General features: G+C 41.8%; 1 protein-coding gene across 2 annotated transcripts in view; it reads left to right on the top strand.

Annotated features, from left to right (window-relative positions):
- Window positions 1-27,531, top strand: part of mtss1lb (MTSS I-BAR domain containing 2b) — a 68,111-nt gene that overhangs the window by 35,512 nt on the left and 5,068 nt on the right. Inside the window, exons 4-11 of one of the 2 annotated variants that reach the window (XM_070959911.1) lie at window positions 16,377-16,461; window positions 17,277-17,368; window positions 17,774-17,848; window positions 21,808-21,965; window positions 23,679-23,786; window positions 23,886-23,983; window positions 25,144-25,426; window positions 25,673-25,747. In XM_070959911.1, the coding sequence (XP_070816012.1) occupies window positions 16,377-16,461; window positions 17,277-17,368; window positions 17,774-17,848; window positions 21,808-21,965; window positions 23,679-23,786; window positions 23,886-23,983; window positions 25,144-25,426; window positions 25,673-25,747 (974 nt within the window). The remainder of the gene's footprint in view (window positions 1-16,376; window positions 16,462-17,276; window positions 17,369-17,773; window positions 17,849-21,807; window positions 21,966-23,678; window positions 23,787-23,885; window positions 23,984-25,143; window positions 25,427-25,672; window positions 25,748-27,531) is intronic. The other variant, XM_070959920.1, reaches the window with a different exon arrangement.

A 27,531-nucleotide genomic window follows, 5' to 3' on the forward strand; every position in this document is an offset into this window, starting at 1 on the left:
GCCTTCATACCTCCATCCGTTTTCAGCGTTTTGTCAGTGTGTCCTCTAGGGGACAATGTCGAGTCATAGATTACAGAGCCGTTGTCATGGCAGCCGATGCCTTGTCAACGCTTCTGTCAGCATATACCGGCATCATCATGGACCATGATTCCTCTCGGTGTGCATGGCCCCCAAAGGTAGCTTCTTCCTCACCTCGGTTCTCGGTGCCCAGCCATGTCTCCTCAGCGACAGTCAGTGTATGTATGTGGGTGTGTGTAAGTTTGTGTGTGTGGGTATGTATGTCTGTCCATGTATGTGCGTGACTGTATGTAATTGTGTATCTCTGTGTATATTTGGGGGGGTGGGAGGTTTGGGGTCACAGTGTTCTATAATGTTGTTGTTTTTAACCCCTGTGAGGCACTTTGTATTACTATAAAGTATGAAAAGTGCCATATAAATAAAGTTGATTTGATTTGATTTGATTTGATCAGTAATGGCGTCAGTAGAGGAGGTTATTATAATGACAGTACTGAGAAAACTGTCATTATAAAAGATTAGACGAATCTTTTTTTTGACGTAGAGCCGGTTCTCTTCTTCGTCAGTTTTTAGTTTGACTCATTTTGCTCCTTTTGACTCTACACTGCCCCCACGACTTTCGGTGGTTTCGAGTGGTTTCGTCCGGAGAGCTCCGGATGGCTAAGCTCAGAGCCAATGGACAAACTGACGGATGAAACAGCCTCCGGATACGGACGAAAGCGTCCGTATCCGTTATTTACGGAGGGTATAAATGGGGCTTAACATTTAGTCATTCTGTAAAAATTCGTACAGCTACACAAGGGACAGTTTAAGTTATTTACGGAGGGTATAAATGGGCCTTAAGACCTCCAGCTCCAGGGCGGATTCCCTGGTCCCTGCCCTGATTGGTGCAGGGAGCTTTTTTAGCTTTGCTCTATGAAACATCAGCTGACAAAATAACACATTACAGGTCAAAATCTCAATTTCATAGGTCTGTTGCACCAGGGATGGACATCATCCAGATGCGATCAACCTAAAGGATGCTTGCATGCAGCATGTTTTATAATTCCAGCTGAGGGCTTTAGATATATATCTACAATACTTATACAATGTAAGAGTGGTATCAATCTATCTCTCCAGTTTGGATTCTCCAAAATGCAATTTTCTTGAAGATATGTATGTGCAGCATAGACGGAGGTGGTCTAGATAGAACTGGTCCTTGTTTTGGGACCATTTTTGGAGATTTTCTATGGCAAAACAGCACAGAGAACAAGCCGAATTATCTCACCCTACTGGCAAAAGTTTTTTGTTATTTCAAGTAATAAAACAACACTCTGGCCTAGATTGCGTGACTCATTTGACAGATATTTCATCAGAGTATGGATAAGAATACTTGACTCGTCTCTGGTGTTAACCCTCTGATGTCTGAGCATGAATGTTTGAGCCTTGTTGGACTGTTATGAGTGCAGTGGAGGAAGTCGCTCATTGGCCAACTGATCATCTCAACATATGATACTAGAGAACACACATGCACAACACACACGCGCGCGCACATACACACACATATGGACACACACTAATAGAGTGACAAAAATATGCTAGGGAGATAAGCTTTCAGTTGAACATAATACAGACTGGCTATCCAAGTATATTCCAGAGCTCTTTAAGATCATGTGTCATGTAGCCTGCAGAGGTTAGGAAGTGCAAACAGCTCAGAAATCAGCCACTCAACAGCGGCTACTGAGAGAAGCACTGCCGCCTACAAGCCTTCAAACAGCAACTATGTTTGAACAGGAGTGCTTACTGTTCTGCGTTGTTATCACATCACAATCAATAGCCAAGATTTTCTGGTCTGAATGTAGAATTTTTCCATGCTTTTGTGGTATTTCACCATCAAACACTGCACTGATATTAGATTTCAAACTGAAATTCAAACTTCAGCATTTCTATTGATGAAAGATGCCCGATCGATATCAGGTTGCTATGGTGCACAAATGTATTTTCAATTGATTTTCCTTGTCATTGATTCTAGTTCAGTGTCACATTGCTGGATTAGGGTAAAGACAATGTGAGATAGTATGTATCAGATGATGATGTTGTGATAATGCTTTTTTATGGTAAAGGATTGGATGATTTTAAATGCATGAGTAAAATCTTCAGCCTCGGACCTGGTAGGGTTTCAGGGTCTTGCTCAAGAGCACTTGAGCGGGGTGACTGCTTGCCCACAGCTCTGATCTCAACAGCCTTCCTTTACAATGTGATTATTTAGTGCTGTTTCAGGACGTCTTTATCTTTGAACGCTGTGAATTAACAGAACCACACATACTATTGAGCCCAAAGTGTAGCAAGAATGAAAATATAGTAAAAGATATCAGACAAATCATAAATATAACTTATTACGCAAGTTAAATTATTAAAATAGAGTATAAAAGTTTTCTATTTTCCCTTTAACCTACAGTTAACTGGTAAAAAAAAAAAAAACTGTTCTTTTTATTTTTCACTTGCTTTGCTTAGTCTTTTTGGTCTTGGCACATGTGTAGTCTAATCATTTATCCATCCTTTCCTCATCACATTTCCAGTTTTCTTAATGCTTGTATTGTCCTGGGATGGGCCTGTTCATGCATGTCCAGGGCAACGACTGGTCCAAGCTGTGTGTGTGTGTGTGTGTGTGTGTGTGTGTGTGTGTGTGTGTGTGTGTGTGTGTGTGTGTGTGTGTGTGTGTGTGTGTGTGTATAAAATATAAGTGTGTATAACATCAGCGGAGCAATTGTGTTGCTAGCTGACTAACTTTTGCCACAAAACTACCAGTGAGTGCTAATCCTCCATACTGTGCTACAATATACAGACAAAGACACACACATGATTTGACTGGGAGAGACCAGAGGGCCAACCTTCCTCGTCTTTTATCCACTCAGCAGTCTATGATTTGTGTTCACGGTTAGAGGCTATAAAAAGGTAAGATCAGGCCAGAATTGTTTATATAGCACTCCCATATCTATCAACTCGCCTTCTGCTTTACAACACACATTTCTCCCCTCACTGGCAAACAGAGACAGGGAGACAGATCCTGGGGAAAGCCTTGAAAGTCCCTCTGAACTTCTTACATTTTTCCTTCCTCTCTTTTTACATTTTTTCCACTGTTCCTTGTGTAAGCTTGCCTGGCTGTTTTCACTGTCTGTGGTATTTTTAGCAGCACAAAGTGTCCTTTGCCAGCAACCCCCCATTTTTGAGTAAATATGCCCTGTCTGGAGGCCTGTAGTTCAGCACTGCATTGGTCTCTGGAGAGAGAGCATGTATCTGTATTTCAGTTTGTATATTCGTGTGTGCCTTTGTGTGCATGTGTGTAAGAGAGATTTAAAGCCTCTGTAATCAAAGCCAGAGAATGTACATGCTTTCCCAGGCCCAGCTGACTCCACTCTAAACCATTACACCAGCACACTGACTGTTCTGCAGTACCCTGCATCTTAATGGGTTCAAGGCGCTGGGACTTTTAGTGTGTGTGTGTGTGTGTGTGTGTGTGTGTGTGTGTGTGTGTGTGTGTACATGTTGGGCAGTTGGGCTTCCTCTCTGATGTTAATGTTGTTTTCCAGATAGACTCTGTAATCCTTGGAGCGGTGGTGTTTTCATGCAGGTCGTGCTGTATTCACCTCAGATTTGGGTTTGATGATGCTAATTTTGAACACTCCAATCAAACAAGAGGTACCAACATGACAATCATCACGTTGGCCACCTCGTCGGCTCTTAAAATGTCAGGGCAGGAAACAGACACTCTGGATTTGTACTGTGGCTGACATTGAGGTGACCTTTGGTATTTGTGATGTTATTAAACAGAAAATACAGTGCATTGCAGTGAATGGATGTAAGTTCAAGAGCATATGAGGAAAAAGAGAAGTACTGTACAGCCAGAGAATACAGAAAACTCCTATTATGCTGTTTTACGGCATCTACACTTTGAAGTCAGTGCTTTGAGCTGTCAAGTTGTGTGGATGGTTATTCCCATATGACACATCTCTCCCTTAGACAGGGATCTGTGAGTATTACAGAGAGATAAAGAGGAAGGAAGGAGCAAGAAAAAGATAGAAAAGTAAGACATAGAGCTGGCAGAGTTAAACATGATGTTTTCCCATAGAACAGCAATGGTGTCTCCAAATGCTTTTGAGCTGAAGCTTCTGGCTGTGACCTTCAACCTCTTTCTGTCCAACACGGAGGCACTTTGGCTTCCATTCCTCCCGTCCCCTTGAGCAAGGTGACTTTTATCATAACAGCAGATTCCCTCCTCACAGGGGTCGTCGTTTTACCTCTCTCTTAATGAATTTGCCATCTTATTGCCCATAACAGTGGACGATCTCTCACAGTATGTCTGTTAAATTACATGATTGCACATTTTCTGGATAACAAATTGAAAATTTTAGGGCAAAATAAGCATATTGGAATGTCTTTTTGAATGATACTTGTAAAAATGACCAAATGACTAAACAGCTCTCTGACACAGTGACAGCAAAAATCTAACATTATAACAAAAAGGTACAAAGCAAAGGTGCATTTTTCTGCAGAACTGTTGCATTGGACTGCATTGCACAGTTGTACCTCACATGGATCCATATCCCCATTTTCAAACAACAGTCTTGTTTTGTGCTGGAACAGCTAGCTGCTGCCAAGTTGACTTTCCAGAGAGACTGATTCTATATTGTTTTAAATGTCTGTCCACTTGTTCAGTTTGAACTCTTACAGTCTAAATGATCAGTTCCACGATGAATTTATAGTTTCTGATGATGTGTTATCTAATGGCTTGTCACCGTTAAAGGACATCGGTCTGAATCAGTGGCGATTTGAGCTTGGGCTTGTAAACTGCAGGATCTATGTTATATGTGTTTGTTTTGTGCGGTCTGATTTTGTTATTATCAGTAATAACAGACACTGTCACTTATTGGACGACAAAAACAAAACAAAATTCAGCTTGAGCTGCCAGGACTTCATCAAACATACATTACACGATCAAAAAACTAAATGAAAGATAAAACCTATTTTTATTAAGTAACCAATTACAGATTACATGAAGAAAAAGCTTGAAGTACTAATTATCCTAAAGGGTAATTTGATTACTCTGAGGCATTTATAGTACACAGTCAGGGCTGAATAAGATATAATCACTGCATGGTTTACAGTGGCTCACTTTCAGCTTTACAGTATTCTGACACTGAAGGCATTTTGGCTCAGCTCTTATAATAAATACCCAGTATGCTGAACGCTTAATTGTTTCAGCCCATGAATAAGAATAGAAGAAGAAGAAGAAGAAACTTACTTTATTTATCACGTCACACAAGTGAGTTACACTACACGCCATGCTTCTCGTGAAATTCTATTTCCGCATTTGACCCATCCTCAGTCCGTCGTTCCTCCACAGCAGACCAGGAGTGGTGGGCTGCCAGCTGCCAGCCGATTTTTAGTGGGGAGAACATGCAAACTTCATACAGAAAGGCCCCTTTTTCCTCGAGCAGCAGGCACTGAAGACATGGTGGAGGACACGCCACCAGCACCCACAGCGGGATTCGAACCGGGGACCTTCTAGCTGTGAGGCGACAGTGTTACCACTTGTTCCACCGTGCTACTTAATTGTTTCAGCCCATGAATAAAAATAGATTGTTCAGATGAAGAGATGCTTGTTCTTTTTGTTGTGGCCACACAGCTTCATAATGATTTATTAATGGCCTGCCCTGTTTGAGGAGACTGGGAACAGAACTGACTGGCTGTGGAAATCAACCAGACTGGACCAGATCATCAATTGTTCAGGTTCAGCACAGCGGACGCTCATCTGGGTCACGCTCTTTGGTGTGATGGATCGCTGAGGACAGTGTCTGGTAAACGTCAGCATTAGCAGTAAACAGTAGCAGGGCTAGGATTTGAATACAGAATATGATATTTAATATTTGCTGATATGATATTTTCTTCTCATTTATTTCTTAAATTGTGAATAGATTTCTGAAACTTACACTTAAGGGAACAACATTTGAGTTGACAGGTGTAGGGAAACATATCATTTGTGTTGGAACTTTTTTAGCCTTGGGAGCGCATGTCAGTTCAGCTGTCATGTGCAGTCTTATCCCCCTGTCACTATGGCAACAGCAGTTTGGGGGCTTGAGAGACATGTTGTGACAGGAAGTGGCCTTGCCATGACCTTCTAATGTCATAGGTCTATGTGGGATGTCAGAGGTCAAAGTTGGCATGTTGTGGGGTGTGTGTGTGTGTGTGTGTGTGTGTGTGTGTGTGTGTGTGTGTGTGTGTGTGTGTGTGTGTGTGCGCACACGCACGTGTGTCAACTTCTGTTGACTGGAAGAATGTCTGACTGTCATGACAGCTTGTACTTCAAGTCCTGTTGAAGCTCAAAATATTTTAGCTGGATTTTCTACTGTCATGTAGGATAAAATGGCCACAATACACAGTGTAGGGTTCAGGGTCAGTTAGACGTTTCACAATCCATTAATTTTCTTCCTGCTAGCTGGCTGCTAATAGAGTTCAGCAGAGGTAACAGCCCAGTGGAATCTTTAACATCTTGTCTGAAAAACATGCACTGGTCCTGTAGTGTGTTATAGATTATTCTGGTAGAATATTTTTTTGGATCCTTCAAACGCACACAGTATGCCTTCTGATCTGATCGTACAAACTAGTTTGTTTTTTTTAACGTATCCTGGCTAAGCAGAAGGCAGGCATGTGAACAGACTCACCAAGAGCTCATCTAAAATTGATGTACTGGCTGTTAAAAGCACACAAGTCAACAGTTTTAGTCTTGTGAAGCTGTTGCAGCAAGGTTCAGGTCAGCTGTGTGAGCTGGACTATTATAAGATGGTCATTTCTGAGTTCTGATTGGCTGAGACACATTGAAAGCTGTTTATATTACCTTATGTTTCATCACGCGAATAACTCACAGTAAGACTTGCTCACCTTATTGTTCAGCTACATCATTGATTAGCAAACCTAACAAGCCTTTACACTCTTACCACTAGTTTTCTCTTCAATCAAAAACCTTCCAAACCACGGCCTCTTGTGGCTTATTTCTTAAATATAATGTTTCATGCTGCGATGCATTCCTTCGGTATGCGGTGTTTGAGGTTTGCTGCACAGGATTTACCCTGGAACACACCTCAGTGTGTATCACAGACTGATGGCTTGTTTTGGTCGGGGTGACTGGCTGCCTGGTTGTCTGGGAAGCACAATCTCTGACTTGGTTTCCTGCTGAGAGGAGAATCTAGGCCTCATGAATTATTCTCCTTTACTATCTGGTGCTGCTACTGCTGCAGTCTCTGTGCCTTTGCCTGTCTTCCCCTCTTTAATCTGTCTCCTCATCACCTCCATTTTTGCCCCTCTTTGTCTCTCCCTGTCTGTTGTTCTTTTGGTCTTACTGTGCCGTCCTCTCATTGTTGCTGTGTCACCGCAGAGATGCTGGTGTCAGGGGAACAGATGGGCGGTTGCTGCAGACGTCTGTAACCTTGGCAACCGCAGCCTCACCTGCTCTGTCATTAACCCTCCCTCCTGTTCTGCCATTCAAGGCACAAAAGCACTGTCATGCCTTCCTCCTTATTCTTATATCGCCTCTTAGATCCTTCTCTTTTAAACATTGTCCTCCTCCTTTCACATTCTTCTTTTCTTCTTCTACTCTTAAATACTGCCTTATTGCCAGTATGTGTGCATGTTTACATTATAACTGACCCCTTTATCCATGACACTGAATGTCAATTAACATCTGTAAATGGCTCCAGGAAGATTTACAGCATCATAATTGGACACAGCACCTGACTGGATTAAACCTGGGGAAAACTGACTGTCCTCCCTCTTCTGCTCACTTTGTGCAGTCACTTGTGATATTGTACTTTTTATGGTTTAAGAAAGACTACAGGTGCCTCCCAGCAAATACAACAATTATCTCTTGTGTGATATCATAGCTTCATCCCACACACCATAAAGGAGGATATGACATAATTGATGACATGCCTGTTGAGGACACAAGGTCATGGATCTCTTCACCTGTGAGAATTCAAACCATGCTGTTGATGAGTTTTTAAACCCTACAGCCAACGTAATAAGAGCCACTGACAGGTGTAGGTGAAAGTGTTCTCCTCCTCCTCCTCTTACATAGTACCTGCTCTTAGCTGACTCTCTCATGGCTTTGATACAAATGCACACAGCTTGTGTTAATATTTGACAGTCTAGATCAAGTCCATTGTAAAGGAAGACCATTAAATTGTCCAGGCTGACATGTCGGCTGATGTTGTCTTATTGCAAACGTGTGTATCAGGATTGGTGTACTTTGTTGGCTGATAGTTGCAATACAGAAATGTCAGAAGCAGTTTAGAAACAGTGTCACTGGTACATAGTTTGTCCACCAGAGAGCACTGACAAGAGGATTTTTTTCAGTGCTTCATACCCTCAAATATTGATATCAGTATTGGCCACAACAATCCAGTATCGGTCGAGCAATAATCCACTCACTTCTGGAGTTGCATGTTTGCTTGCATTGCGCAGCAAATGGATACACAGAGGCTGACGAATCCCTCTGCAAGATTATAGATAATAGTTGCCATGGAGATGCACCGGTGGGAAGGCCACAGATGCCCCAGGCAAAGAGAGAGAGAGAGAGAGAGAGAGAGAGAGAGAGAGAGAGAGAGAGAGAGAGAGAGAGAGAGAGTGTGTTATCATTAGAGTGCAGACAGTTCAAAGAGGCTCATGATATTCTCTGGGAAAGCAACAGTATATAACAGTACATGTGTGTGTGTGCGTGTGTGTGTTTGTAACTTCAACAGGATATTAACAAGCCAAGGTGTGGCTGGTGGTGTCAGAGTAGTCCTGCTGCCATGGGTTGGAAGGTTGTCTTGCCTTTTATTATCCCATTTTGTGATCCACAATTGAATGGCTGCCAGCCTCTTCAGTGTACTTCAGTACTTTAGTCAAAGAGTGGCAATCGTGATTATTTGGTAATTATTTCCAGCATAGTGTGTGTGTTTGTGGTATTTATGGTATTTATCACCTTGTGGGGACAAAAAAAACTGTTTACACAGTCACATTGTGGGGACTCATCTGCCTTATGGGGACAAAATGCAGGTCCCCTTAATGTAAATCATTACATTTTAGGGTGCAGACTGAGGATAGGGTTACAGGTTAGGTAAGGTTAGGTTAGGTACAGGGTTAGGAACAGGCAAATAGTGGTTATGGTTATGGAAAAACCAGGAAATGAATGTAAGTCTATGTAATGTCCCCACAAGTGATAAAAACACAACATGTGTGTGTGTGTGTGTGTGTGTGCATGCGTGTGTGTGTGTGTGTGTGTTGATTTATCTGTTCCTGTTCCCACTCTCTCTGCTCTAAGCCCTCTTCCGGTTTTCATGGCGGGGTCACTGTGTGCGTGTGTGTGTGTGTGTGTGTGTGTGTGTGTGTGTGTGTGTGTGTGTGTGTGTGTGCGCGCGTGCGTGTGTGTTTGTGTGTGTGTGTGGGGGGGGGGGGGGGGTAGTTCCTCTCTGTCCTTCAGTCTCTCTCTCTTGCAGTGCAGTTCAGACATTGGTTTCCGTAGCAGCAGACAATTTGACCTTAGCAACAAACATTCTGATTCTCACCTTAGCAACAGTGCTGTCATGGAAACCATAACAAACCTGTGAGTTAAATCAGGGTTGCCAACTTTTGACTACAGCTTGGAGAGAGATTTGTTCCCGGCCCCTAACACTAACCCTGAGTAACACCCGACAAATCCTAAAATAAGACAAATGTCCACTGCACACCTGCAGGTTAACATGACTGAAATCTGTGGTCATGGCAAGATAGGCACCGTGCACCTATCAGAGAGAATTTCAGGAGCCTGTACTCATAGAATGCGGGTATACGGTACATAACGAACGTTCGCTTAATTCAACCATTGTTTGATCGGAAAGACTTTGACCGTAATGTGTTCTCCTGCTCAACTCTGTTATTGTTGCAGTGTTTTGGTGTGAGACCTGTTTGGTCAGCGTGAGACTGAAGGTGGAAGCGTGTGAGCTGGCCTCCCTGGAAGTCAGCTGTTAGGTGACGAAGACAAACAGTTGATTCATTGAACATTCATCCCTGGTGTGTGAAACTGTTCGTGATTTTAACCAGAAAATGTTTCATATACAACGTAACATCTAGAATTTACACATCATTTATTACCCTGCACACACACGCAGTCTTCAGATATCACTTTACATTTCCATCCAGTCCATTTTAATTATGTAACTATCAGGTGTGTTATGGTTGGGACCCCCTCTCTGCAACAGTATTATTAATATTCTGGATGGCACTTCTTTTGGTTTGACTAAGGCTCATGCTGAACTAACAAAAAAGAGTCTATTTGCTGCATATAGTACAGTTGATAAATAACATTTTATGATCCAATAATGGGTTTGGTTTTCACATATTTAATGATGGGTAAGAATCATGGCAGAAATGACAAAAAATGCTTAATTATCCCATATCTGTGCACTACAGGACAATGCAAGTTTCAGTGCCTTGTCTGGGTGGGTCCCTCTGACAAACACACACACATGTAATTTCACAGCGAGCTTTACAGCCAGGAAGAAGATCAAAAGCAGGAAAGGGAGAGTGAGTGAGGGAGAGAGGAAGGAAATAAAGTCATACTTCCCAGGAGGGAGTTCCTCCTTCTCTCTATATTAGTGCTGTCAAAAATAACGCGTTAACGCAAATCAATTTTAACAGTGTCATTTTTTTTTGTTGTGAGAGTAACGCTCTTTGTGACATAGTAAACTTGTAGTTTTTTATAAGCTGTGTCCACTGCTAGTAATGTAAGAAAAACAACAAGATCTGATTGTAAACCAGAAACAAAACAATTGACACGCCCCACGCATGTACTTGGTCTTGCCTGCTTGTAAAGGAGTAGGCTACCGGTCAAGCGCAAAACGCCGAAATGGATGCGAACAAGATTCTGAATGGAAAGTTTAGTTTCAAAAAGTTGCCAAATGGGTCGACTGACAAGACCAAAGTTATCTGTGTGTATTGTTGGTGTGAACTGAATTATCACCGTAGCACATCCAGTCTGAAATACCACTTGATGACCAAACACACGGCAAATGCGAATTATCCGCCGCCTCCTTGTCAAAACCAGGCGACAATGGATGGCTTTCGACAGAGGCATATGGATGCTGTTATGTTCAAAGGAAACTTTAAAGTTTAAGCCATGGTTTAACTGCACTATAGGCTGAGTCCTAGTTTACAATGATGTGCATTTTGTAACTTTATCTTGTATCACCCTGTTTTGATCCCTTAGAAAGGGTTGTTGAAGGGGCTTTTTTGTATTTATTTTTTTGTCATCTGTTTACTGACAGTGTTAAATTGTGTGAGATTTGATTCATTCAAATGTGAATGATTGCTCAAAGTGAGAATGTTACTGTGAAACATAACACTACATGTTGTTTTCAATAAAAAACATTTGCACAAAGCAAGCCTATCCACTTTTCCATGTTGATAACAGTATTAAAATGACAGTTCAAGGGACATTTAGAATAGATGAAAATGTGCGATTACTTTGCGATTAATCGCGAGTTAACTATGACATTCATGCAATTAAATATTTTAATCGATTGACAGCGCACACACACACACACACACACACACATATATATATATAGAGAGAGAGAGAGAGAGGCCTGGGCGATATGGGTGAAAACTGTATCACGATATAAGTGTTTTATATCGGTCGATATCGATAATTAATTAATTGATATTTTTTATTACCTGTTTAAAATAAGGACTAGGAGAAAAAAACATTCAATTTAAACATTTTTATTTTAAATTTAAACTTCCTCTGATTATAATCCCCTCACTCAAATAATAAATGCAAAAAAAAAGTGTAAAAATGTAAACAGAGAGAAACCTGAGAACTTTTTTCTGCAGGTTTAGTGCAGGAAGTTCACAAGCTGATTCACCTTCTGCTGAATAAAATGTTTTCAGATATGTGCAGTGTTTTGGAAACATAGCAGAAACTGAGGTAGACTTGACATCTGTAACATACAAACAAACAAACATGATAGACAGCACAGTAAGATTGATTGGACTATAAAAGCAGCGTAGACATATAAATAACTTTAGTCACTCTTCTTACTCTAAACATACATGAACTATTCAATTATATTTTTATTGCAAGTGTGTTAACAAAAACAAACAAATAAACAAAACAAAAAAAACACGTGTAAGAGATTTATAGAACCTGGCTTCTCCTCAGTGCTCAGTGAAGCATGTCTTTAGCTATATGATATGCCGCTGCCTCCGTTATGTCTTTGTGCCTTTTAGATGATTTGTCATCAGGCACTGACGCAGATACCTCTGCATGGTGGTCTGCTGCTTGTGCGGTGGTGCTGTGTTTGGCGGATGTTGGGGGCTTTACATTCCTGCTGAGCGCGGCTAAGGTGGTTAAACAAGTTTGTGGTGTTACCGGTCTTGGTGGGGACGACAGTCTTGCATAAGTTACAGACCACATTGGTCTGACTACGGTCCGACTTAAAAAATCCAAAAAACTCCATACTGGCGAGCTGACTTTCCCTGTTTTAATTTCTTCGCTCGCTGTAGCGCTCACTTTCTATTTCTCATCTCACTCCTCGCGAAACATCAAACACGAGACAACGAGATGGCGCAACCGAACTTGACGCTGTTACGTGATTGGCGTGTTAGCGTGTCACTCCCACTGATCAGCAATTACTCCTTACGTTGCTCGGTTCCCTGAGAACGAGTGCCGTTGTTCATGCAACCAACCTCGCTTTGCAACTGTTTCTTCCGACGAAGAAACAATTATCGAATGTTTTATCGAACACATTTTTTATTGATCTTGATTACGTGTCTATTGCGAGACATATCATTATCGTTTAATCGCCCTGCCCTATATGCCGATGCTGGCCCTAATCTCAAAACAATGAGCTGAGAGGTGGAGAATTGGATCTATTGTAAATATAATAAATATTTGAAGTGCAGCTTCAAGTAACAGCAGTCATATGGTGTTTCAATGGTGTTCAAAGAAGATAGACTACAGATTTCATTTTGATATATCTATTGGAAAAAATGTATTGCTGAAAACTACTTACTCTGTTACAAGTGCAACAGAGTAATTGGTGACACTTGATGTAACAGTTGCTGTGATGATTGATGAATGAAGGCAGAAAGAGGAAGAATGTTTGCAATGTTCTCTGTGACTGACCCATTTTTTATGATGAGAATGCAGAAAATAGTCTTACAGCTTTATTGTTGCTGTCACCTCTTTTCTTTTTTGGAGATGCTTCTAACACAACTAACACCCAACCCTCATACACAGAAAATAGTGTTGAATCAACATTAAAAATGCACAGAAACTACTTGTTTTGGTGATTTTGCAAGAAACAACAAGCCAGACTAAGGCTTGTTGTTTCACACATGCACACACTCACGCACAGTAGCTGTATTCCAGATGTGAGTGGTGTGTGTTCAGTGCCGCCTTCATGTAGCTGTTGATCTCCTATGGAGTCTGAGAGGCATGGTAATAACAGACAAACAGGAAGAGGACCATCATAAATGTCGACATCAAACACACACACACATACACACACGCACGCACACAGTTGGCTGTAACTCCAGTCCCATGGTGCTCTCGCCAGCAGTGAGCTCATTAAAATGTGTAAGGCGACCCCTCTCGTCTTCATGCTCTCTCATCTTTCCTCCATCTCTTCCTCTCACTCTGCCCAATCCCAATCTTACTTCTCTTCCATATAAAATATCACACACTCTTGCCAGTCATGTGACTTTGCTTCACTCCCTCTCCACATCAGTTTCAAGAACCACTTATTGATTTTGGGTTTGGATCACAATGTCAACACACAGTTCAAAATACTGCTTCTGAAGCGCTAAAGTGTGTGTGTGTGTGTGTGTGTGTGTGTGTGTGTGTGTGTGAATGTGAATGTGCGTGTTTGGGGGAGGGTGGTTCTTCTTTAATGAATGGTTGCCGGGTAGAACAGGAGGCGTGAGGGAGGAATTTGTTAATTATGAATGGAGCACTTCTCTCTGGATGTGAATAACACACAGTGTAAGTGTGTGTGTGTGTGTGTGTGTGTGTGTGTGTGTGTGTGTGTGTGTGTGTGTGTGTGTGTGTGTGTATGTGTATGTGTGTGTGTGTGTGTGTGTGTGTGTGTGTGTGTGTGTGTGTGTGTGTGCGTGCGTGCGTGCGTGTGTGTTTAGGCATTTGTCAGTGTATGGGTATGTGGTAACATATGTGAGCATGGGCTTTGTGACTCTTTTAAGGGTTGCTGGTTTGAATCTGCAGACTGGCCAATAGGAAATGAAACAAGGCATACTAATTACCATTGAGGGGCTCATGAGCAAGGCATTCCAGGATGTTCAGTCCAGGGCAGCATGAGACCATTCATTTTTAGATGAGAACCAGAAGAAATCCCACACTGGAGCTGAGTTGAATGAAATCTGCTGTGGGAGATAATGCAGTTTTATCCCTATGAACTTTCTGTCACCCTGAACTACCTGTGTGTGTACGTGTGTGTGCTTCATATTAGTTAATGTTTTAATGTGAAATGAAAATCAGGTTCAGTGTTATCCTTGAATGACATAGACATAAGAAACATAAATGATTACTTTAAACATTCAAAACAGCTTTTTTGCTCTCTTAGTACATACCATTTCCTCAATCCAGTGTCTCCAGGAAAGCAACAAAGTTCAGTCCCAGTGCAGGCAGGAGTGTGAGTGCATTTTATGTAGCATGAAAGACAATAAAGGTGTGGAGGTTGGGGTAATGGATTGTGTCTGACTCCATGGAGAAAGTTTTCTTTCTGTCACAGATGTAAAATTGACATTTGCCTTTTCATGAGCTGTAACTCCACAGCTCCCAAACCCAAACCAAGTTTAGCTGCCTGATGCTAACCACACCCTAACCTCAGCCATAGTTTATTTGTCTTAACCATGATCTTTCCTTTGACCACACACCAAATGAAGTTAATATAAAAGCTGGGAATTAGAAAGTTTTAAAACAGTGTCCCATGAATTTAGGTCATTGACATTTCCTGCTTCCTGTTGTCATGCCATAAATATGGAAGGGGTGGACTTACTGTTAAGAGTCTACAGCCATGCTAGTGTCTGTGTCCAGCTGTGCACAGTGAAATGCAAACCACAGCATGCTAACATGCTCACAGTGATGATGTAGTTGTTGAGATACTTCAGACTGTGGTAAAATGGTGGAAAGCATGGCTACAAATCCTCTGTGTGCGCATTTAATGGGGTGAAGTTCTGTCCAAAAATATGAATGTCAATGAGAATATTTGAAAGTAAAAAAAGTACAGTTTTGAAATTAATTTACTCTGTTTACAACTAAAGTGCATATAAGGGAACGCTGGCAGCTCAGTTAAAAAACTGACTCTTGTCTGTCTTAAGTCATTTCCTCAGCAGTGTGGTCACTGTTCCTTTTTATGGTGTAGCAGAAAAATATTCATGCTTTTCATGCGGAAATTGTGAATTGTATCATTTTGGAGACGTTACCACGCCCTTCCCCCTTCAAACACTGGCTTTTTCAGGTTTGGATGGAAATATTAATCTGCTACATAACATTTTGGAATAACGCCCTTCCTCCCTCTGCGCTCCTCCTGCGTTTTCCTGTGTAAGCCTGTCTAAGCCCTTATGATAAACAGTGTCTCTCGAGGAAATCCCATTTGGCTGCTGTTTAATCTGAATTTTCCAGTGTGTACATTGCTGGGGCAGCAGTGATTATGGTATTCTCTCAGCTCCATATACTGTATAAGCCTTACCTTTGCTGGAAAGTCTTTAAGTACATAGCATGAGAGTGGAGCTATAATCATGTTTTCTTGTTGGCTCTCCACCTGTACGGCAGCGGCAGCAGCTCTTAGCACCTTGTTTGGAAGTTAGCAGTGTCTGCCATCAGTTAAACTGACTTTAACTCAGGGGTCAGCTTTTTCCACATGGACCTACTCTGCCTTAAAATAGACTGGTGTTTACAGTTGCAGGTTAGCAGCTCACGAAACTGGGTCTCTGGCTCTCGCACAAACACACACTCACGAGACACTACTTTATTTGGGTGAAGCAAGAGTGTGTAGAATAGCTGCGAGAGGCAGATCAGTGTCTTGTATAAATACTGGCTAAATGTTAAAGGATACAAGAGTGTGATAGTTGTTCATCTGTTTGAAGAATACAATGCTTTTACCAGCATTTACGTTACATAGAGCACTAATAGCTGTAATATAAATATATCTCAGCTTTGTGTGTTTTCTGTGGAACTACAGTAAAAAGGGCCTTCTGGGGTAAATGTGCACTGAGACTCTTTGGTAGCATTTATATTTATGTCAGTCTTTGTGCTTCATCATACAAATGTGGCTGTTTTGTGTTTCCAGGGGCCACCAGAGACATCGGCTCAGCTCTGACCAGGATGTGCATGAGGCATCGCAGCATTGAGGCCAAACTTCGCCAGTTCACCAAGTAAGATACATGTCCTTTCTTGACCTTGTTGACCTTACACTGTGGCCCATCAGGGTTTTTCAGAAGTCAAACCTCGTGTGTTTTCATCTAAAGCTGATCTTGTTTCTGGAGTTGTGATGGGACAAATGCATGGTGAGGTTTTCTTGTCAGCCGGATGGATTCCATTCGGAGCATTGCTCTGTCTGTACATGCTTAAATGACTGTAAATGAATACAACCATTGGCACACAACACAGACCACTCTGGAAACCTCACCAAGAGTCTGTTTTCAACCATTGTTTGCCTTTTCCTTCATTCGCCATACTCTCTAATGACTTTTCCACAGCAAAAGGCTATTACATTGATGGTGATGATGATGGTGATGATGATGATCTATGACCATGGTAATGATGGGAGTCCCTTTGAAGGCTGAGTCAGTCTAAAAGCTATTCTGCGTCTATGCACATGTTCCAATGAGCTCACATTTACTGTATGTGTGTGCATTTGTATCACATATGTATGCATGTGTGGATACAGAGGGGGACAGTGCTCCAGATACTAAAATTATGAAGTGGAACGACACGTGGAGGGAATTTATATCATGATCTCATTCCAGAAATAAAATGTAGCTTCTCATTTTCAGTGGGGCTTGGTGGTTGGAATACGGGGGTCGCTACTGTTTATGCTAAGTCAGTCATTCGTCAAGGCACCACACAATGGTAGTATCAGTCCACATTAGACTGATTTTGAATGAAACGAAGCAGCAGTTTTTGGCATGGTGTATAAACTGTCTCTTAACTCATGTGCCTTCCTGTTAAATCTCTGTCTCTCCTACAGTGCTTTGATGGAGAGTCTGATCACACCTCTCCAGGACAAGATTGAGGACTGGAAGAAGACAGCCAACCAGCTGGATAAGGATCATGCCAAAGGTAACCAGATTATGATGCTAACTCAAGAAACCACTGCATTACTAAGTTCTAGCCCCATAAATGTACATCACTTACTGATTGCTTAGGAAATCACTTTCTTGACAGTTTATGATTGCCAGATGCATCTGATAATAGTATAGCGGTAACTTTGAATTGAGTGTGAATGCACCCTGAGACTTATTCATATGGATTTTCTCATGCTTTTACACAAATCTTACTGGTTTCAATGCTGACTCTAATCATTTAGGATTACTGATCAATGTGAAGTCTGTATTTGTCTCTGGGTTACATAATGTCCGGAAGTGTCTATATTTGGGTTAATATTGGAAATGTAAGATAATATTAGTTCACACAGAGCGCTTTACATTCCTGCTACTAAAGCATCTCTGTTCGTCCTGTTTCAAGAGTACAAGAGGTCACGGCACGAGATCAAGAAGAAGTCATCTGACACCATGAAACTCCAGAAGAAGGCTCGTAAAGGTAACAGTCAACAGTCTGACAGTGGAGCTCAGGCTCCTCTCACAATGACAGAAGGTCACACTGTGGAGGTCAAATAACATTTTGCAAGGTCACTCAGACACCATGAGGTTCTGCTAGTGTCAGTGGTGTTTCTGTGTAGCTCATGTGTTGTAGCTGTGGATACGTTCAGTTCATTTTTACCTCTTTTTCCTCCAGTTGTTCTCACCACTGTTGCTAGTAGTGCCAACACTGGATCAGATGTTGATTTACGATTTGCTTTACCAAGCAGACTGGAAATACAGCGATCACATTCAATGCCAACACACTCCTACAGAAAACTGTATGACGGTGGTCAAGAGCCACATACTTCATACAGGCTAGGCCAAAAGAATTGTAGGCTTATATCACCATCTAGTGGTGCTGACTGGTATTGCAGCTTGTTTCTCATTTGTCCTGGAACACTTCACTCAGTGATGCAGTGACCAATAATTAGTGCTTTCTTTGTGGAACAGCTTCCATTCGGTTGCCAGGCAGATGAACACATAAATGCAACATATCTGTAAAGCACATTTCTAAATAAGATCTTTTTATATGTTTTTTTTTTCAACTGCAAAGCAACTGTATGACTGTAACTGAGTTCATGTTAGATACTTTTGAATTGCCACTGCTGTGGCAATGATAATGCAACATTAAGGTGAACCTGAAAGTGAAACAGTGTCGTGTCCTTTGCTGCTATGTTTGCAGGCGTGTGGTTAGTCTTGTCAGTGCTGATGCTTGGTGGTATTATTATGATTTCTGGATTCAGTTTTTGGTTGCAGCAGTGTTATTTTGCTCTAACCTGTGGCACTGTGGCTGTCTTGTGATGGCTTCCTTGTACTAACCTTAACAATGAGTTCTGCTATTTCTGCTCTCTCTCCCCTCTTTCTCTCTCTATCCCCCTTTCTCTTTCCTTATTTTGCTTCCTTTTTGCTGTCTCCCGTTCTTACTGCTGCCGTCTCTCTGTCTCTCCCGCCCTGTGATGTTTGTCCCCCCTGTAATAGAGATGCAGGGTAAGTATCAGCCTATTGCTCGCTACAGCTTTGCCACATCACCTCCTTGTTTACTTACACTCAAAAACTTCTCCTGCAGATTACCATTCAAGTGTGTATGTAGTGAAAGCCAAAACCAATCCAAACTCAATTTATCATGTTATTTCATGTCATTTAACATGTTACTTAGTTCTTATTAGTAAATTTATGATACAAAGGTTCCTAGTTGTACTCTCTGTGTATATTTGGCAATTGTTTTGCAACAGGGAATAATCATGAAAGCTGACCTCAGGGGAGAGTCACAACTGGACTAACCCACCGCGGGCCCTATTTACCATTTTCTTCTCATGCATTACAGTAGTTTGTAGTTATTAGTTTGTGGTAACTTAACTAAGCAAACATTTATTTTATGAAATCAACCACATAAGCATGATATAATCAAGATCAAGTAACAGTACAGGTGTTGTCTTAAGTGCCCTACTACATTAGTCTAGCCATTAAAAACATGTGATCTTCAGAGACCCCAGGACCACATTATGCCCTGTATAATTCCTTCATTTTATTCAGTTAAACCCTTGAGTCCCTTCTAGTCCTCAAAATATTTGTTTTTAACAATCTCTGCTATCAAAGTGTCAAAATTGCTGAAAATTATTGTTTTTCTAGTGTTTTCCTTGAAAAGGTTTGTAGTGTCTTTAGAGACCCAACATATGTTAACATTTTTTTAAGATATATAGTTTGCAGATAACAGCAGGTGACACAGTGTTCCTGTTTGGCCTCATTTTTATTAATGTAAATAAAAAGACAAAGAAGTTTCTTTATGGTAGTGTACTGCAGGGCCAGTGTTTACTGCAGAGCAGCACTGTGTTTGATACTGAACTCCTCTGAAGACATTTATTCACGACTTGAACTGATAGGTTATATTAAATTGCAGCTCAGTGTGTGTTACCTGGCTCTAGATTAGGTCTGTAGAGATGTTTGCCAGTTATATTAATTTGACATTTAAGGGTTAAATTGCTTTTGCGGTACATTAATACATTATTAACAAAGTAATTTGCAATGAATTATAACTGCCACATGTTGAACCTGGAGCTCACTTTACTTTCAACAGCATGACAGCTTCATTTAATGCACAAAAACATTTCTGAAAACTGAGTTTTGTTTTGTTTTGTGCTCTAATAATCACTGACAGGAGGTCATGAAATAGGTTATCTTTCTAAGAAATGTTTCTATTTTGAAAAATATACTGTACCCAAAGCCAACGGCTGTGACTTTTTAGAACAGTAGTTGCAACACTGCACTTCCTAAAGACGATTCATTTCAGGTTTTTCTCCTGGTGACAGACTAGACTTCAGATTCTATATCTTTTTTTTTTTTTTTTAAATTATTTTGTTCTATAGTTGTTTGAGAAGTTGGAGTCGTTTCACCCCGACAATGCATGATGTAATTTCAGTTCTTCCTCCATGACTCCTGCATGACTTCGGTAGCTGCTACTATTAGCTTTGCAGTCACACAGCAGGCTTTCTGCTCTCGCACCAGCCCTCCTCTCTGGTTCTGTCTGTCACTATCTCTGTTCCTGCAGACATCTCCACTGACTGTTTTGCATGCTGTAACACTACAAAGAGTTATTTCATCTTACTTTCCATTCATGCATTTCAATTTTTTTTTTTTTTTTTGAACAGTAGATAGGATTCAGATTTTCTACATGATACTTATCCACTTATGTCTTACCTTATGTTGTTGACCGATTGATGTGCAATCACAGCAAGTTTTAAGACAGAAACACATTATTTGCGCTTTGGCTCTGTGCTGCCATTACATGGTGTAGACTGACACAGTGACCGAGGGAAAATTGCATACTTTCACACACTGTGATAAACTTTTTATGTATACATTTAGCCTAAATCTTAGGTGACAGGATGAGAGACCAAAAAAATTGACAGTCTTTAGCTGGACTGGGTGTCTCCTCAAAAAGTGGCAACGATGTTAATAGCACTAAAGACATATACTGTTACATACATGCAAGTATCCACAAGACTTAACTGTCTTGTAGTTGAATTCGGGCCATGGCAGGCAGCTGTATTCAGCAAAATGCTCTTAAAATCCACTCCCTGTCCAGCACCAAACAGCTGACAGACAAAGTTAGTGACTGGCTGGTGAACATGGATCATTTAGCAGCTAAAGAGCTAATGTTGCGCTGTGTCCACTGGATGTGCAACTCTTTGCTAAAAAAGTTCACCATAGCAAAATGCTTGTTTCTGCTGCACAAGTGGCCAAAAGTTACAGTTATTGCAGGTTTAAAGCATAAGCTTCAAAAAAAGTTCCTACATTTAATTTGAATTAGCTCTAGAATTGCTAAACATCACATCAAATCTGTTCAGTTCTTGAGGACCAAGGAGATAAATCGCTAGGTTTTGGAAAATATTATTAAAATCAGAAATGATTAGATATAGGCCAAGAGGTATTGGCTTGTAAGGTACAAAAACACTATATGGCCCCTGGATATGCTTTTTTGTGTCCATCTACATTATGCAGGATATTCTGTCATGAGGGCAGCAACTGTCTGTCTAATATAGTGATATAAACTTAACTTGATGCACTTACAGCATGAAAACTAAAACAGAGCCAAAGCATCAAACAAAGTGTCGCTGCTTAGTTTGTCTCACTCACTCCTCGTGTCATAACGTACCATATGGCAGTGGTTTGATGGAGCAGTGCATTATGGGAAGCAGATGCTGGTGGAGATATATCCTGCAACACCTTTTCTCTGTTTCACTTACACTATCTGCACCTCCATTTTCATTTCCTACCTTGTTGTCTTTGACCTCCTCTGGTGAAAACTGTTGTTCTTTCCTTCATACCTCTCTACCATTTTCCTCTCCTTGACCTGCCTATCTCACCCTCCTCTATCTAATATTTTTTTCTCTCACCACCAATGCACCCTCCGCACCCCAGGGCGAGGGGATCTGCAGCCTCAGCTGGACAGCGCCATGCAGGATGTGACTGACATGTGCCTGCTGATGGAGGAGACAGAGAAGCAGGCAGTGCGCCGGGCCCTCGTGGAGGAGAGGGGTCGCTTCTGCACCTTCATCGGCTTCCTTCAGCCTGTCGTGGTGAGGAGATGGAGGGGCTGTGATAGAGTGGAGGGAAGGGAGGAGGGAAATATGGGTAGACAGGAGAAAGCATTTTCTGTGGAGGCACTGATGAGGCACTGTTGGTCTGCTGGGGAGGCACAAACAAACTCGCTCTCCTCTGCTTATCGGGTGATGCAAACAGTGTGACTCAAAGCTGCAATCAAACCTTCACCACGGGCAAAGCCAAACCTGACCAGTAAGAAAGAACAGGAATTGTGCAGTCGGTCATGTAAAATGTAAGCTCCCTCTGTCTCCCTCTACAACTCTGCTCAACAAACTGGTAGGTCAACTGGTTGATGTTAGCACTGCCATGGTTGCAAAAGCTAGACAGACAAGAACCCTGGATTGCTGGTATAAAAGCATGAAAGTGCTCCCTTGTCAAATCAAAGTAAAATTGTGAATGAAGGCAGGAGTACTGTGTTTATGGCCAGAGTTGTTACTATCAGCAGCTTTCATCACATTAGAAAGTGACACGAGTATACCCACATGTCTTAAATACATGAAAAAAGTAGAAGCCTGACACATGTACTATGTCATTTATTAAAGTACATGAATCATTGCTGGTGGAATATGGACCCTAGTAAGAGTATTTATTACAAAGGCAATAACAGATCCCAATAAACAATAAACAAAAATAAGTAATGGCACAGTAGACTGTATATAGGGCAGTACAGTATTAAAGAATATGTCTTTTTTATCAGTGTTTGTCATGATATGGCAAATGTAGGGAAAGATCTTGGTTGATGTTCAATACAATGAACCGGGTCCTATGTATCACTGTTATTGTTGTTTTCCATAGGAATATACACAACGGCAACACTGCTCCTTTCCTGATGATCCAAAATAACAGATCTTTAATGTCATTGAGATTTTAAGATTCACTCTCTTGACTGACACATCCCAACTAGTTCATGTTATCCGCCTCGGTCGCAACCAGATCACAGTAAATGAGGAGAAACATTTAAGGCCCATTTATACCCTCCGGATCCGACGAAATCCGTCCGTCCGTCCCACACGTTGCCTCCATAGTGGGCCTTCATACTGTACCTCTGTCCGTTTTCAGCGTTTTGTCAGTGGACTGCTCTAGGGGGCAATGTCGAGTCATAAATTACAGAGCCCTTGTCATGGCAGCCGTTGCCTTGTCAACGCTTCTGTCAGCATATACCGGCATCAGTAATGGGGTCAGTAGAGGAGGTTATTATAATGACAGTACTGAGAAATAGGAAAAAAAGAAAAAAATCAGAGGTCTGCGAGGCGGTGGCATGTAAGGCCACTGAATGAAGACCTCACTCGTGTTGCCCATGAATGAAGAAAGGCATTTCTCCTACTTTTGGATGTCCGCCGCAACTTTCGACCAGTTGCTTCACCGGTTCTCTTCTTCGTCGGTTTTTAGTTTGACTCATTTTGCTCATTTTGACTCTACACTGCCCCCTCGACTTCCGGTGGTTTCGAGTGGTTTCGTCCAGAGAGCTCCGGATGGCTAAGCTCAGAGCCGACGGACAAACTGACGGATGAAACAGCCTCCGGATATGGACGAAAGCGTCCGTATCCGTTATTCACGGAGGGTATAAATGGGGCTTAACATTTAGTCATTCTGTAAAAATTCGTACAGCTACACAAGGGACAGTTTAAGAAACATCTGGTTGAAAGACAGGGAGGTTCACAGTCCTTGTTTCTGTCTTGTTTGTTTAGAATGGAGAGATTGCCATGCTGGGAGAGATCACCCACCTCCAGGCCATCATTGATGACCTCACTGTGCTGACAACTGATCCTCACAAACTGCCCCCTGCTAGTGAACAGGTAAAATACACCTGCGACATGCAGAACACCTTTAAAGAAAGAGACAAGTAATAAATAAATCTCTAACCCACCCCCCACCCCACCCCCCACCCCCTTCAGGTGATTAAAGATCTGAAGGGATCTGATTACAGCTGGTCCTATCAGACCCCTCCTTCATCTCCAAGCAGCTCTGGCTCCCGCAAGAGCAGCATGTGCAGGTACTCACACACACAAATACACACATGTACACACAGACATGACCAGCACCTTGCCTTATAAACTGTCTGAGTATCAGAAAGAGGAGCCTTCTCTGATGTTTATGTGTCTGTCAGTCTGTCCGTCAGTGTGTCAGTCCATCATTACCGTTCGTCCAGTCATCGTCAGTTTAGTGGAATCTCCAAATAAATTTACCACAGCCTTCAGACAGAGAAACTTTCTATAGAAGTGTGGACTTTCTTTATGAACGGCCGAACAAAAGATGATTTTGAATTTTGGCTTAAACAGTCGATATTACCAGCATAATGCACAATCTCTGCTTTCTTTAGCTGCAAATGCACACAACACTCAAATTCAGAGTCTTTGAATAGCAGAAAAATGAGAAGGAGACGGTAAACTAAAAATGGATTCCTGGAGTTCTTTGTCTGAAAGAAAAAAAAATCACTTGTAAGTGTGTGAATCAGTCTCTGTCAGTGTGTGCATGTAGTAGCAGTCACCCTCCAGGCAAAGCTCTACAGCATGCAAGTTCACAGCCTTTCGCCTGTAGTGTTTATTGCGTGTTTGTGTGCGTGTTCTTTGAATCTTCATAAGCTTACACACGCTCTGTCTACCCCCTCCTCCCCCTCCTGCCCTTGTCTCTCCCCCCTTTTCCCTCACCACAACCATCACTCTCTGTGCTTGTCTCCTTCTTGTCTATGTTCTGTTTTTCGGCCTTGTTTGTGTGCACTCATGTGGTTTGCCCTCTTTCTCTCCTGCGGGGTGTTTGGTTACCTGTTTTCCTTTCATCCCGGGGTCTCTGCTTTAACTGTGACTGGTGTGTGACTTAAATGCATCATTGCATTGCGTTTTTTCACTAACCTGATAAACCAACAACTTGCTGTCAACGACTCCTGAACGTCACTTCATCACGTAATCACAACGTCCTCCAATCATCTGTTTACCATTTCGCCAATGACCAACCCCTCACATGTTCCCAATTTTGTTTCACCTTCCTCTCCCTATATTGGCTTATCACTTTGACACGTCCCTATCATCGTGCTTTCTCCCCCTTGTTACTCCACATTGGCAACTATCACCTTCATCCTTCCCTCACACTCCTCATCCTTCTGTCACTCCACCCTCCCCCTGCTCCTCTGCACCTTTCCCTTCCACCCTCCTGCAGCAGCGTCAACAGTGCCCACAGTAGTGCCTCCCGTTCGTCAGGGGGAGGCGGTAGTGGTGGTATTGGTGGCAGTGGTGGAGGCTCCCAGCCCCACTCACCCACCTCATCCTCCTCCTCCTCCTATCGCTACCGCAGCAGCCTGCCGCACCAGCCTCCGCCACCAGGGGGCATCGCCGCCCATCGCCTCAGCAGCGTATCCTCCCATGATTCGGGCTTTGTGTCCCAGGATGCAAACATCTATTCCAAGCCCCCCTCGCCCATGCCCTCAGACATCACTAGCCAGGTACAAAAACACTGAAATACATACACGTACTGTACATCCAGCCATGTCAGTGAATTAGCATCAAAAAGTCAACATTTGAGTTTCCAAATTGATTTACTTTGAAAATCAACAGAATTCTCTCACATCACTGGTATTTTTAGCATGCAAATATGGATATTTAAGCATCTCACACACACAATGTTCACATGAACATATGGACTCTTAGGCAAATCAGTAAAAAAAGTTTTTCCTGTTTTTCTGCTTTAGAAGTCATCCAGCTCAGCATCGTCAGAGGCCTCAGAAACATGCCAATCAGTCAGTGAATGCAGCTCCCCTACCACTGTAAGTACTCACAATCATAATGTACAGTATGTAGCCCTCAGCAGCAAAGCACTCAGACTAACATTTAAGTTAAAAGCAATTCAAGTGTGGCACAAATGGAGAAGAATAGGCACATTTAGTTATCAATCAGTCGTTAGAATGAGAGCTTTATGTATTTCATAACAGGAGCCAATAGATCAACAACATTCTTCATTCATTCAAAACTTAATTTCTTGTAAAAACAACAAAAAAAAAGAGCTATTGTTAAAACAACTCTGATAATTGAGGTGGAAAGCCATTATAGAAACAAAATTGCACAATACATGCTGTTTAAAATGATACGTTACCTGCACCAAGGTAGCAGGAGTTGTATTTTAAGTGTTTAATGGATTTTTGAAAACAGAGGGAAACTTTGCCTGTTGAATGGAAAAGCAAACCTGCAACAGAAGAGACAGTAGAAGCTCTCTGGGTGTTAATGGGCTTCAAGCTGAGAATGGTTTCCGGTGGTTCAGTAACATCAAATGAAACACCATTGACTAACTTTACGGGAGAACAGTAAGCAAAAATGTACCTCAGATATGAGGAGTTTGATTGATACATTTCCAAGCTTTCCACATGAAGAATATTTTTTGCAGGCACATGAGGCAAAGTGGTTCCTTCCTAAGCACAATGGGAATATTTTCCTCACCTGCAGATTTGTTCTGTTGTGTTTTGATCTCTGCAGTGGTTGGAGAGGCGTAGTGTCACAAGCAATTCAGCCTCAATAATAATTTTGGTTTAAGAGATCAGGTCAACAGCAAGCTACGAATGGAACATTTGTCTTCTGTGCTGTTTTCACCACCGGTGGAGGCACACTCACATAAACCTCTCCAATATCCCATATTCCTTTTTATTTATGTTTGAGAGCTTGTCGCTTTCCCTTTCATTTTTCATTCTTTGACCAGTATGCACATCTGTTTGCAGAAAAAAAATACAATTCCAATGATGCTCGAGAGGCACAGTAAATATTCATGTCTGATTTTAAGCAGCATCTATCATCCACAACAGCTTGCATATATGACTGCCTTCCCTTTCAGTTGAGTAACAGCCTTTACAGCCATCTGACAGCAGCACGTCTGTGATCTATCTCTATTAATATGAGCAACAGGCATTATCAAGATGGATTGTACGGCCCACATCCACTGGTTACCTTGATTACTAATGCGTGGTGGGACAGGCATGAATGTTCCCCAAAGCAACAATAAAACCATAAAACATACTTTTCTTCTGGCTATTTGTCCATTCGATTTTGAATTTGGAATGGGCTCATTGCTGCCCCTTGTGGCTGATGGGAAAAAATAACATGTGACACAAACAGATAACACACTGAACAGCTGCTGCTCTCACTGATTGCAGCTGCAGTGGGTCTGTACTCAGCAGGTCAGTGCATTTCTGCTTTGTGCAGTAGAACGAGGCGAAGAAGACGGCACACATGAAAACTGAGTTGGACAAAGGGCAATTTCTGCCTTATCAGACATTTTCAATCAGTATTATAGCAAAAACGTTGAGGATGGGGGTTAACTGACAAATGCTCATCTGTTTAACTTCCACACCTCTGATAAAGACCAGCACACAACCTCTTCCTAAGCTTTTCTACGGGTACCATCAAACTGTTTCCCACACTTTGGATGAGATAATATGAAACAGAACCACATCAGTTCAAACTACTTTGATGCGAGCTCATTAGAAACAAGGTTATCTGCTTGGGCCTGCTTTAATACATCCCATGATCTCTCTAACAGAAACATAAAGTAGTGGTGAAATGT

This window comes from Chaetodon trifascialis, chromosome 1 (genome assembly GCF_039877785.1).
Source record: "Chaetodon trifascialis isolate fChaTrf1 chromosome 1, fChaTrf1.hap1, whole genome shotgun sequence".
NCBI classification, from domain to species: domain Eukaryota; kingdom Metazoa; phylum Chordata; class Actinopteri; order Chaetodontiformes; family Chaetodontidae; genus Chaetodon; species Chaetodon trifascialis.